We start from the raw sequence: 12,609 nt of genomic DNA on the forward strand, positions 1-12,609 counted from the left end.
AATGTATGAACACATGGAGACACTCCAGTAATGACTCAAGGTGACCGATTTAACTCTGGGTGACCGATCCAGGTCCAAGAACGGGCCATTGTGTGTGCCAGCTTTTGTTCCGGCCACTACATCTGATTCAAATAATCAAGGTCTATAATCTAGGCCATGGATTGTTTAATCAGGTGTGTTAAAGCTGCACTGACCATGGACTGGCCACTACATCTTTGCAGCCCGCTGTTCAAATCTGATTGGTTTTGTAGATGCATTGTATCTGTTCCATTGGTTACATACAGTTCCTGTTCAAGTCCTTATGATGCCACTGTGGGAATTGATGAGATGGAATATGGTTTGTTCTTCTATGTGTAATGCAGACTACAGTACATAAACTCAGCATATTCCAGGTTATACCTGAGTATGTTACCTTTGGCAATTTGATTCCTCATTATGTCAAACATAACAGGTCTTTCCATTCTAAAGCCACAGATGTAGTGGGAAATGAAATGTAGATGTTTTGTAGTGTCATGCAGAGAATAAGAATAGTTATGTGCCTTATAAAGTAGCAGTGCTAGTATCTTCACCTTAACCGCAAAACTTTTTTAAAAGTTAAACAATGGACGTGCTGGGTTGAGGGCAAGGAAACTGTTGTTTGTCTTCCAGTCTAGGTATCTTTAATGTCTCCATACCCTGCATCACTGTACATACCTCCACCCTCTGAAAACAACCCCACAATGGTTCTCAATGAATATGACAGCAATGATTGTTTTTATCTCTGCTAGAACTGAGGTTAAAAATACAGGAACAGTCTGTCTTCATGTACAGTGCCTTGCGAAAGTATTCGGCCCCCTTGAACTTTGCGACCTTTTGCCACATTTCAGGCTTCAAACATAAAGATATAAAACTGTATTTTTTTGTGAAGAATCAACAACAAGTGGGACACAATCATGAAGTGGAACGACATTTATTGGATATTTAAAACTTTTTTAACAAATCAAAAACTGAAAAATTGGGCGTGCAAAATTATTCAGCCCCCTTAAGTTAATACTTTGTAGCGCCACCTTTTGCTGCGATTACAGCTGTAAGTCGCTTGGGGTATGTCTCTATCAGTTTTGCACATTGAGAGACTGACATTTTTTCCCATTCCTCCTTGCAAAACAGCTCGAGCTCAGTGAGGTTGGATGGAGAGCATTTGTGAACAGCAGTTTTCAGTTCTTTCCACAGATTCTCGATTGGATTCAGGTCTGGACTTTGACTTGGCCATTCTAACACCTGGATATGTTTATTTTTGAACCATTCCAATGTAGATTTTGCTTTATGTTTTGGATCATTGTCTTGTTGGAAGACAAATCTCCGTCCCAGTCTCAGGTCTTTTGCAGACTCCATCAGGTTCTCTTCCAGAATGGTCCTGTATTTGGCTCCATCCATCTTCCCATCAATTTTAACCATCTTCCCTGTCCCTGCTGAAGAAAAGCAGGCCCAAACCATGATGCTGCCACCACCATGTTTGACAGTGGGGATGGTGTGTTCAGCTATGTTGCTTTTACGCCAAACATAACGTTTTGCATTGTTGCCAAAAAGTTCAATTTTGGTTTCATCTGACCAGAGCACCTTCTTCCACATGTTTGGTGTATCTCCCAGGTGGCTTGTGGCAAACTTTAAACAACACTTTTTATGGATATCTTTAAGAAATGGCTTTCTTCTTGCCACTCTTCCATAAAGGCCAGATTTGTGCAATATACGACTGATTGTTGTCCTATGGACAGAGTCTCCCACCTCAGCTGTAGATCTCTGCAGTTCATCCAGAGTGATCATGGGCCTCTTGGCTGCATCTCTGATCAGTCTTCTCCTTGTATGAGCTGAAAGTTTAGAGGGACGACCAGGTCTTAGTAGATTTGCAGTGGTCTGATACTCCTTCCATTTCAATATTATCGCTTGCACAGTGCTCCTTGGGATGTTTAAAGCTTGGGAAATCTTTTTGAATCCAAATCCGTCTTTAAACTTCTTCACAACAGTATCTCGGACCTGCCTGGTGTGTTCCTTGTTCTTCATGATGCTCTCTGCGCTTTTAACGGACCTCTGAGACTATCACAGTGCAGGTGCATTTATACGGAGACTTGATTACACTCAGGTGGATTGTATTTATCATCATTAGTCATTTAGGTCAACATTGGATCATTCAGAGATCTTCACTGAACTTCTGGAGAGAGTTTGCTGCACTGAAAGTAAAGGGGCTGAATAATTTTGCACGCCCAATTTTTCAGTTTTTGATTTGTTAAAAAAGTTTGAAATATCCAATAAATGTCGTTCCACTTCATGATTGTGTCCCACTTGTTGTTGGTTCTTCACAAAAAAATACAGTTTTATATCTTTATGTTTGAAGCCTGAAATGTGGCAAAAGGTCGCAAAGTTCAAGGGGGCCGAATACTTTCGCAAGGCACTGTAATTCTGTTTCACTTTCAATGTCATCCTCCAGGGACAGTTTGCTAAGCATGACCTTTCTGACCTGTGATTGATCATGACCTCTGACCGTTGTGGTTGAGATGTACACTGAAATGGCCATCTTTTCCATGAGGATAGCATGGGACATCTCCATCTTGTACTGTTTTGTTTCAGAGGAATCACTCTACAATACAGTAGATGTTAAGTTTAGCTGATGTTGAATTACTTCACCCCACTTACCCCCATGAACGGTGGGAAAATAGGGGGAAAAAACACATGCTAATATATGTTTTCTGAATAATGACCCAGCCAGCTGGTGCATGGTGAGAGAAAGCACAGGGTCGAGAGAGAGCAAGAGAGAGAAATTAGAGAGAAAATAGAGTGAGAATATGATGACATAAGGATGAACATTCAGACACCACACTGTGAAAGGCATCTTCAGAGGGGCAGGAACAGCAGGAACAAGGATAAATCACTCAACCGGTTTTTACATCCATACAATGTGTGCTATTTTCACGCCATCAGTGCCACATTAGATCAACACATTGTGCAAGACCTAAGGCTGCCAGAATTTAGAACTAAGACACAGTCTTATATCAATTCATCTCTAGCTCAACTTCAGAAGATCAGACATATTAATAATGGGACTCAAAATAGAATACGTCTGGATTGTTTCTGTACAGACATTATGTTTGTGTTCGTGGCCAGTGGGGTCCAGCGGTAACAGCTGCTGATCCCAGCACACATGTATGCCAGAGTCGGCATGGGTTTGAATCCAGCTCACTGCTCTTTGACTCACCCTCCCCTAACTTCCTCGTCTTTCCAACACTTAAATACACTCAAACACCAAGTTAGGCATAGGCTGCCTAATTAAAAAAAATAAGCCATCATCACTGTCAATCGTGAATGAACTTTCTTCATGAAATGTCCAAACTGCATCTCCATGCCAATCATTTGATTGTTTTCAATCAGTTTCATGGGAATATGCATTTTTATCATCTTGGATGACTGTTTCGTGAGCGAATTAGAGCAGATGGTGTTAAACTATTAGCCTTTCTTGTACTTTGTTTCAATCAAAGCATATATCCTGCCAAGTCACACGCTCTGTTGAGTTTTGGCAAATTAGATTTTTGGGGGACTATTCAGCTTCAGCTAACCATCCTAAAATCAATTTAGAAATTAGCTGTTTTTGGTGTAACAGTATTGTTAACGGCATACTATGGTATTACATTATATTCTGATATGTAAAATGCTAATTAATCCTTCTGTGATCTTGCTAGACATTGATTCAGCTTTGATCAGACTTTACCAAATGAGCACCATAGTGAGAAGTGATATTATTATTATTACAAGAATAAGTAATGAGTATGACTATTAGGCATATGCAACATAAATTGATGAGGTGTTATTGGAGCGCACTTCGTGGTGCTGAAAGGATAGCGCCAGGATCGTGCAATGATTAATTAAAGCAGAACCTTCTGGTGCTGATGGATAGCGCCAGGATCGTGCAATGATTAATTAAAGCAGAACCTTGTGGTGCTGAAAGGATAGCGCCAGGATCGTGCAATGATTAATTAAAGCAGAACCTGATGGATAGCTGAAGGATAGCTCTGACATTCGGCCAGTTCAGGAACAAACAACAATAATTTGCAGTAGGCCTATAGCCTAGTAGGTTTTCAACTATGTGGTATACAGTGCCTTCAGAAAGTATTCACACACCTTGATTTTCCCACATTTTGTGTTACAACCTGCATTTAATATGGATTAAATTTAGATTTTGTGTACAAATTAATACAAAATGAAAATCTGAAATGTCTTGAGTTAAGTATTCAACCCCTTTGTTATGGCAAGTTCAAGAGTAATAATAATAATAATAATAATAATAATAGGTTGCATGGACTCACTCTGTGCAATAATAATGTTTAACCTCTAAAAGTCTAAGCTTTTTAGGTATCCTAAAAATATATATAAAATATATTAAATAGTATCATAAGGAATAAGGTTTTGAAGTGTCTGTCCTATATCTAGGAGACATAGGAAAGCTCAGGAAATATATATATACACACACACACACACTACCGTTCAAAAGTTTGGGGTCACTTAGAAATGTCCTTGTTTTTTAAAGAAAACATTTTTTATGGTCCATTAAAAAAATATTCATTTGATCTGAAACAGTGTAGACATTGCTAATGTTGGAAATTACTTTTGTAGCTACAAAACGGTGGAATATCTCCATAGGCGTCCAGAGTCCCATTATCAGCAACCATCACTCCTGTGTTCCAATGGCCAAGTTGTTAGCTAATCCAAGTTTATCATTTTAAAAGGCTTTTTGGCTAATTAGAAAATCATTTTGCAATTATGTTAGCACAGCTGAAAACTGTTGTTCTGATTAAAGAAGCAATAAAACTGACCTTCTTTAGACTAGTTGAGTATCTGCATTTGTGGGTTTGATTACAGGCTCAAAATGGCCAGAAACAAAGACTTTTCTTCTGAAACTCGTCAGTCTATTCATGTTCTGAGATATGAAGGCTATTCCATGCGAGAAATTGCCACCAAACTGAAGATCTCGTACAGTGCTGTGTACTACTCCCTACACAGAAAAGTGCAAGCTGGCTCTAACCAGAATAGGAGGAGTGGGAGGCCCCTGTGCACAACTGAGCAAGAGGACAAGTACATCAGAGTGTCTAGTTGGAGAAAGACGCCTCACAAGTCCTCAACTGGCAGCTTCAATAAATAGTGCCCGCCAAACACCAGTCTCAACGTCAACAGTGAAGAGGCGACTCAGGGATGCTGGCCTTCTAGGCAGAGTTGCAAAGAAAAAGCCATATCTCTGTCCAGTGTCTGTTCTTTTTCCCATCTTAATCTTTTTTTTGTATTGGCCAGCATGAGATATGGCTTTTTCTTTGCAATGAATATCCCTTTGAGCATGCTGAAGTTATTACACTTTGGATGGTGTACCAATACACCTAGTCACTATGAAGAAATCGGACATCCTTCCTAACTCAGTTCCTGGAGAGATAGGAAACCATTCAGGGCATTCAAAATTAGGCCAATGGTGATTTTAAAACAGTGACAGAGTTTAACGGCTGTGATAGGAGAAAACTGAGGAAGGAACAACAACATTGTAGTTACTACACAATACAAAGAATATTTCAAAGCATGCACCCTGTGTTGAGGAACAATAGTGTTAAGGAACTATAGTAGTGCCACACATGATCGAGGGATACTACAGTGTGTAGTACAGTAATCTACATAATTATAGTAAGTACTGTAGTATTCTATAGTCAACTATTATTTTTTCATGTGGGTGCCAAACTCCCCAAAAATATGCTTGTGTTTCTGTGGTCGGTGAATGAGCAACACTTCGTCGTCTGCTGTTTTTTTTTTACCTATAATGACAAAGACAGCCATTCTGATAACATAGAGTGCAAACACTATTCCTCGACTGCAGACAACAAAAACATAGACTTTCCCATTAAACAAGCTTTATTCGTGTTACGTCATGACAATGCAGATATGAGGTCGGACATGGTGTTATTAAGTGAGGATTTGTGCTGCAATGTGATACTGTGTGAAGTCAGCATGCCATGTGATACAGTATATAACACAACATAAGTCCAGTGTTGGTATCAGCACGTCAATTATCGTCAACTAAAAACAATTATGTAGAAGAGTGCAAAACACAGATTGAAATCAAAATTATTACTTGACATGGCAGAATGCAAGAACTGTAAAAAATATATGGACAAGAGGGCAGGCTCTGTGACAAAGAGTCACAGAAAAAGAGAGAAAGAAAAACTGAATGATATAGTTAGAGTGTAAGGGAGAAATAGAGGCTGATAGAAAAAGACAGTAACAAAGACAAAGCGAGTAAAAAAAAGAGTAAGAGCAAGAGAGAGTGAAAGCTTGGTGGCTACGAATCCTGTCAGACTGCTGTGGCGAAGCCTATGCGGTTGTTGCGACGGTCAAACTCTGTGTAGTAGCGGGCGATGAAGTTGGCTCCCAGGATCCAGATAGGGCCAGTAGGGGGCGGCACATCCAAACCCCTAAAAGTCACGCTACATATGTCCTCTCCAAACTGAGATTGCTGCAGACACAAATAGAGTTCAAAGCACAAAACATGTTGGTAAAGACTTCCATAAATGTATATGCAGTTGAAGTCGGATGTTTACATACACCTTAGCCAAACTCATTTAAACTCCGTTCTTCACAATTCCTGACATTTAATCCTGGTGAGAATTTATTGTTTTAGGTCAGTTAGGATCACCGCTTTATTTTAAGAACGTGAAATGTCAGAATAATAGTAGAAGGAGATTGATTTATTTCAGCTTTTATTTCTTTCATCACATTCCCAGTGGGTCAGAAGTTTACATACACTCAATTAGTATTTGGTAGCATTGCCTTTAAATTGTTTTACTCGGGTCAAACATTTTGGGTAGCCTTCCACAAGCTTCCCACAATAAGTTGGGTGAATTTTATGATGGCCACTCCAATAGCTTGACTCTGTTGTGCTTAAGCCATTTTGCCACAACTTTGGAAGATTTCTTGGGGTCATTGTCCATTTGGAAGACCCATTTGTGACCAAGCTTTAAAATCCTGACTGATGTCTTGAGATGTTGCTTCAATATATCCACATAATTTTCCTACCGCATCATGCCATCTATTTTGTGAAGTGCACCAGTCTCTCCTGCAGAAAAGCACCCCCCACAAAATGATGCTGCCACCCCCGTGCTTCACAGTTGGGATGGTGTTCTTCGGCTTGCAAGCGTCCCCCTTTTCCCTCCAAACATAACAATAGTCATTATACCCAAACAGTTCTATTTTTGTTTCATCAGACCAGACCAAAAAGTACGGTCCCCATGTGCAGTTGCAAACCGTAGTCTGGCTTTCTTATGGAGGTTTTGGAGCAGTGGCTTCTTCCTTGCTGAGCGGCCTTTCAGGTTATGTCGATATAGGACTCGTTTTACTGTGAATAGAGATACTTTGTACCTGTTTCCTCCAGCATCTTCACAGGGTCCTTTGCTGTTGTTCTGGGATTGATTTACACTTTCTTGCACCAAAGTACATTCATCTCTAGGGAGACAGAACGCGTCTCCTTCCTGAGCATTATGACGGCTGCACGATCCCATGGTGTTTATACTTGTGTACTATTGTTTGTTCAGATGAACGTGGTACCTTCAGGCGTTTGGAAATTGCTCCCAAGGGTGAACCAGACTTGTGGAAGTCTACAATTTATTTTCTGAGGTCTTGGATGATTTATTTTGGCTTTCCCATGATGTCAAGCAAAGAGGCACTGAGTCTCAAGGTAGGCCTTAAAATACATCCACAGGTACACCTCCAAGTAACTCAAATTATGTCGATTAGCCTATCAGAAGCTTCTAAACCCATGACATCATTTTCAAAGCTGTTTAAAGGCACCGTCAACTTAGTGTATGTAAACTTCTGACCCACTGGAATTGTGATACGTGAAATACTCTGTCTGTAAACAATTGTTGGAAAAATGACTTGCGTCATGCACAAAGTAGATCTCCTAACCGACTTGCCAAAACTATAGTTTGTGAACAAGAAATTTGTGGAGTGGTTGAAAAACGAGTTTTAATGACTCCAACCTAAGTGTATGTAAACTTCCGAATTCAACTGTATGTAATTGTCACTGCTGATTTCCTCCTCTTCGTCTGAAGAGGTGTAGCAGGGATCGGACCAAAATGCAGCGTAGTTCGTGTTCAACATGTTTAATGAGAGACGATAACGTGAACACTACACAAATACAAAATAACAAACGTGGCAAAACCGAAACAGTCCTATCTGGTGCAGAGAACACAAAGGCAGGAAACAATCACCCACAAAGTACCCACAGAATATGGCTGCCTAAATATGGTTCCCAATCAGAGACAACGATAGACAGCTGCCTCTAATTGAGAACCAATCTAGGCAACCATAGACATACACTCTACCTAGAAAGGAAAGTGCAATACGGTGCACTCACGCAACACTGGGTGCTCAAAACCAAATGCCCCAAACACGGGGGACTAAAATAGTACAGTAGAATACACGACCAGGAACAAACACGTTCCTCTACTACAGAACCGATGGTCACAATAATTAATCCCGCACAAAGAAACAGGCGGGCCGGCTGTCTAATAAAGCCCCACTAATGACTCCCTAACAGGTGCTAACAATAAACATACAAGGAGGGGGAGGAAAGACCATCAGTGGCAGCTAATAGGCCGGCGACGACGACCGCTGAGCGCCACCTGACCGGGAAGGGGAGCCACCCTCGGTCGGACTCGTGACATCCAAAATAACTGTTCTTTTTTACTGCAGTAATTTTGCAGTGTAAGTGCAGTTGCAGTGCAGTAATAACTGCAGTTACACTATTCTGCTATTATCACGTCCAAAAACCACAGTTGACTGCAGTTACTGCACTTTTACTGCCGTTTCAAAACTACAATATTTTTTTGTAAGCGGTGTTCAACATCTATGAAGTAGCTAGTAAGTTTACTGTAGTAGTTGACTTGGTAACCAAACAAACAGACTTGCGAGTTCATCTAACCAAACCATACATCCTAGCTTGCTATTATGAAAATCAAATTCAGCAATGCAATAACGTTAATGTTTTCAATTAAATTTTTGCTTTCAAAAGCAGCTCAAATATAGAACATGTGAGAATGAACTAGCCATTGAATTCTGCCGTGCTGATATACCGTGCATTATAGGGAAATAATGTACATTCTAGAATGCCCTTTAAGCCAATCAGAAATGAGTATTCAACAATGCCATGGTATAAGTCCAAAATAAACATGACATAATAGCTGCGAAGGTATCAAAGACAATCACCCTGTACCTGTATCCCAGTCGTGCTCGTTTCCATGTTGCTTACCCATAAGATGTAGTCTCCTTCAGTGAGTGAGTACTCATGGCCTCCCAGGTGGAAGGTGACACTGGGTAAGGACTTTACCAGGTCACAGTTCACAGTGTACTGAAAAGGGGACAAAAAAACACAGCTTAGTCCACTGGGTATTCCAGAAAGCCGGATTAGTGACTTAAGGAGGTTTGTCAAACCAGAATTCACGGCTCCAGAAAGAGCTTGAAAGAGAGCCTGATCAGAGACCATAGCAACGAATGCGCTGAAGTGAATCTGCTACCTACTAGGTTACGTGATCTTAGCCTATGCTGGTGAACAAATACGGGACTTATCCGTAAAATCAGATTCCTGTTTGTCACTATGGCCTGTCCTTTCTTTGAAAACCAACTTGACATCGGAGCCTGCATTGTTTGCCGTGATTTACAAAGTAAATGAATTGTTGGCCCTCAAAATAGATCCTTTAGATCATTCAGAAGAAGTTATCTTTGAATATTATCGCTTTTCAGCACAATCACTCATATATCTGGTCAATTTACTCAACCCATATATAGCAATAATATAACGCTGTTTCGCTTTGACTATACAAACTCTGTGTATTGCGTTGCGATTTTTTTCCCACTGGAAGTTTCAGGTACAATGTGGGTGATGCTGAGCTATTTTTTTATGTCTTTGTTGCATTCCCTGGCCATCAAGCTGTCCATATGATCAAGGAGGACTTTTACAGTATTGCAGGTACAGTAGGCTGACTGCCAGGGAAGCTTTGCTAATCTCAAAATCAATAAACATAGGCAACATGATAAACTGCCTAATTCATCCTGCAGATTTTCCCAACGTCATTGGTGCTATAGAATCAATGTTACAATAAACGTGCTCTATAAAGTGAAAACATGATTACCCATGTGTGTAAGCTAAGCTTCTTAGCTATTGGAATCGTGCTACTTCTTTTGCGCACTTACCCTGGCTCCAATTTTCTGCGAGGCTCCCTCTGGCTTTTGCTGTGGCGGATATATTACTTTTGTTGGTAAATATGTGATCATATTCATTGCATGTTGTCACATTTGTGTCTCGTTCTAGACTTGTGAAATATTGGGCTCTGTCTTTTAACTCCAGTTCTATCGTTTTTTCCTGTCATCGAAATGAGGACCTTTTTGAATGTTGCCTACAACCTGCCAGTTGTCAGATCAACCAATCTGCACTTCGCTTGGCCTAATAACTTAATAGAGAAGCAGCCATTCTGGAACCAAGAAATCCGGGACTCCCTCAACTGATTAAGACAAGACTGATATGTTCAGGAAATCCTGCATTTGTTAAACCATCTTTCTGGAATACCCCTCTGAAGATAAAATAGTTAAAGGTGCAATCTGCAGTTGCTACATACATTTTTTTGTACTTATAAATTAGTAATTTGTAGGTCCTACCCATTGATTCTTGAAGCATTTTACTTATAAATGCCTCATGAGCTTAGTTCATGTCATATCCCATCAGAAGTCAAAATATAACCATGTTTTATTCCAATGTTTGTAAACAAATTAAATGTAAACAAACACTGTGTAGACTCAAAACATGGTTAAAACTTGAGTGGTTATATTTTTGCAGGATAATCCCTTAGCTTTTTATGGAAACAGTGTCAGGGAAATACTTTATTATTGTTTCAACTGCAGATTGCCCCTTTAAGAGACTGGCTGAGGGGATTCAATTAATCTGGGTGTGTTTTGCTCGGTTGTTTGCGCGGTTGTGCGGTTGTTTGCATTTGTTTTTGAAACAGGGCTGCCTTTGAATGAGGCCAGTTGCCCCGTTCAAAGCCCACTGAGAAGTTGGCTCTCTGCTCAAAACAGAAGTGACGTAGGAGCACGTGGAGTAACGAGTAGGATTCTGTGTTTTCACATGCAATGGTGATTGCTTTTGATAGAAAAATAAAAACATATATTTTATGGACGATGCACAATGCTGCCAACATGACCGAGCGGCGCAGATTACTGATTGATTTGAGGCAGGTACTCCTCCCTCACAGCTTTTGCCGGCTCACGTCACTGGGCCATAGACAGGTGACAAGCAGCATAATCAAATCTGCCCAATTTGTGATGTACATACCCCTCCCTCTGCCAGCTCTGTGGCTCCAATGGTCTTCATCAGTACAGCCACAGAAGAGGCAGGGCCTGTAATGTAGGAGGAGCCTGTGTCAATCACAGCCATGCAGCCCTCCTTACAGAACAGCATCTCCTCCCCCACAGACACCCTGGTAGAGAAAGAGAATTACACACATTTATTTCTACCTTTATTTAACTAGGCAAGTCAGTTAAAGAACAAATTCTTATTTTCACTGACAGCCTAGGAACAGCGGGTTAACTGCCTTGATAAGGAGCAGAACGACAGCTTTTCACCTTGTCAGCTCGGGGATTTGATCTTGCAACCTTCCGGTTACTAGTCCAACGCAGACAACATGCACACAGACCTATACACAGACCTATACAACTTTCCCATCTCACCCTTTCATGTTGACCTCCCATTTTCCTGCCTCACGGGTGCCCATGTAGTTGAAGGTACCAGTGTAGTAGTCTGGGTCTGTCCCTCCCAGCACTAGCTCTCCACCTGGTTTGTGCATTGGGTCTCTGAGAGAAGAAAAACATATTTTGGACTAATTCACAGATTCTAAAAGTACTTATTTGTGTATGTGGAGGAATAATCCGTATATGAACAGTGATAGTGATATCTCCTACTTGCTGTAATAGACAGAGAAGACGTCCTCCTTGAGGACGTGCTGGGACATAATGCGGTCGAACACGGGGGTGATGCCGTCGATGGCCACGATGGGGTAGCCCATCCCCAGGACCCCATCAAACTTGGCAAAGATGAAGGGGATGGCAGGCAGGGCTGTAACCTCAGCAAATACTTGGACCACTGGGATGCCACCCACCTAGAGGAAGCACAGAGTAAGATGTTGTTCCATAATACCTAGATAAAGGTTTTCCCCCAGTGAGATGATCCTACTGTATACCACTACTTATGGGCAAGTCTACTATTATTTCCCAAATTTGATCATTAAAAAGGACAATACAAATAGGTGATAGGAAACAGATTAGGAGAAAGAGAAGGTTGGTTGTTTTCCTGTTGAGGTGTTGCATAACTCACCACAACCACATCCTCACTCAGGAACCCTCTGACGTTTCCAGAGGCATACTGGATGGAGAAACCTGTCCCGTTCTCTATGTGTGTTCGGGATTTGGAGGCATCATATCTGTTGTGGGTAACTGAGAGTTCAAAGGTCACTGAGTCATAATCATCCGGGAACATCATCATCACTGGTGACGCAATCATAC

At 40.9% G+C, this 12,609-nt stretch overlaps 1 protein-coding gene across 3 annotated transcripts in view; it reads right to left on the minus strand.

Annotated features, from left to right (window-relative positions):
- Positions 1-5,895: 5,895 nt before the first annotated feature.
- Positions 5,896-12,609, minus strand: part of LOC110531962 (renin) — a 73,501-nt gene continuing 66,787 nt past the window's right edge. For all 3 annotated transcript variants that reach the window (XM_036987860.1, XM_036987861.1, XM_021615508.2), the window contains exons 4-9: positions 12,422-12,540; positions 12,010-12,206; positions 11,779-11,901; positions 11,384-11,528; positions 9,308-9,406; positions 5,896-6,514 (exon numbers count right to left, since the gene is read on the minus strand). In XM_036987860.1, coding sequence (XP_036843755.1) covers positions 6,353-6,514; positions 9,308-9,406; positions 11,384-11,528; positions 11,779-11,901; positions 12,010-12,206; positions 12,422-12,540 — 845 coding nt within the window. In that variant the 3' untranslated portion in view covers positions 5,896-6,352. The remainder of the gene's footprint in view (positions 6,515-9,307; positions 9,407-11,383; positions 11,529-11,778; positions 11,902-12,009; positions 12,207-12,421; positions 12,541-12,609) is intronic.

This window comes from Oncorhynchus mykiss, chromosome 9, assembly GCF_013265735.2.
Source record: "Oncorhynchus mykiss isolate Arlee chromosome 9, USDA_OmykA_1.1, whole genome shotgun sequence".
NCBI lineage: Eukaryota > Metazoa > Chordata > Actinopteri > Salmoniformes > Salmonidae > Oncorhynchus > Oncorhynchus mykiss.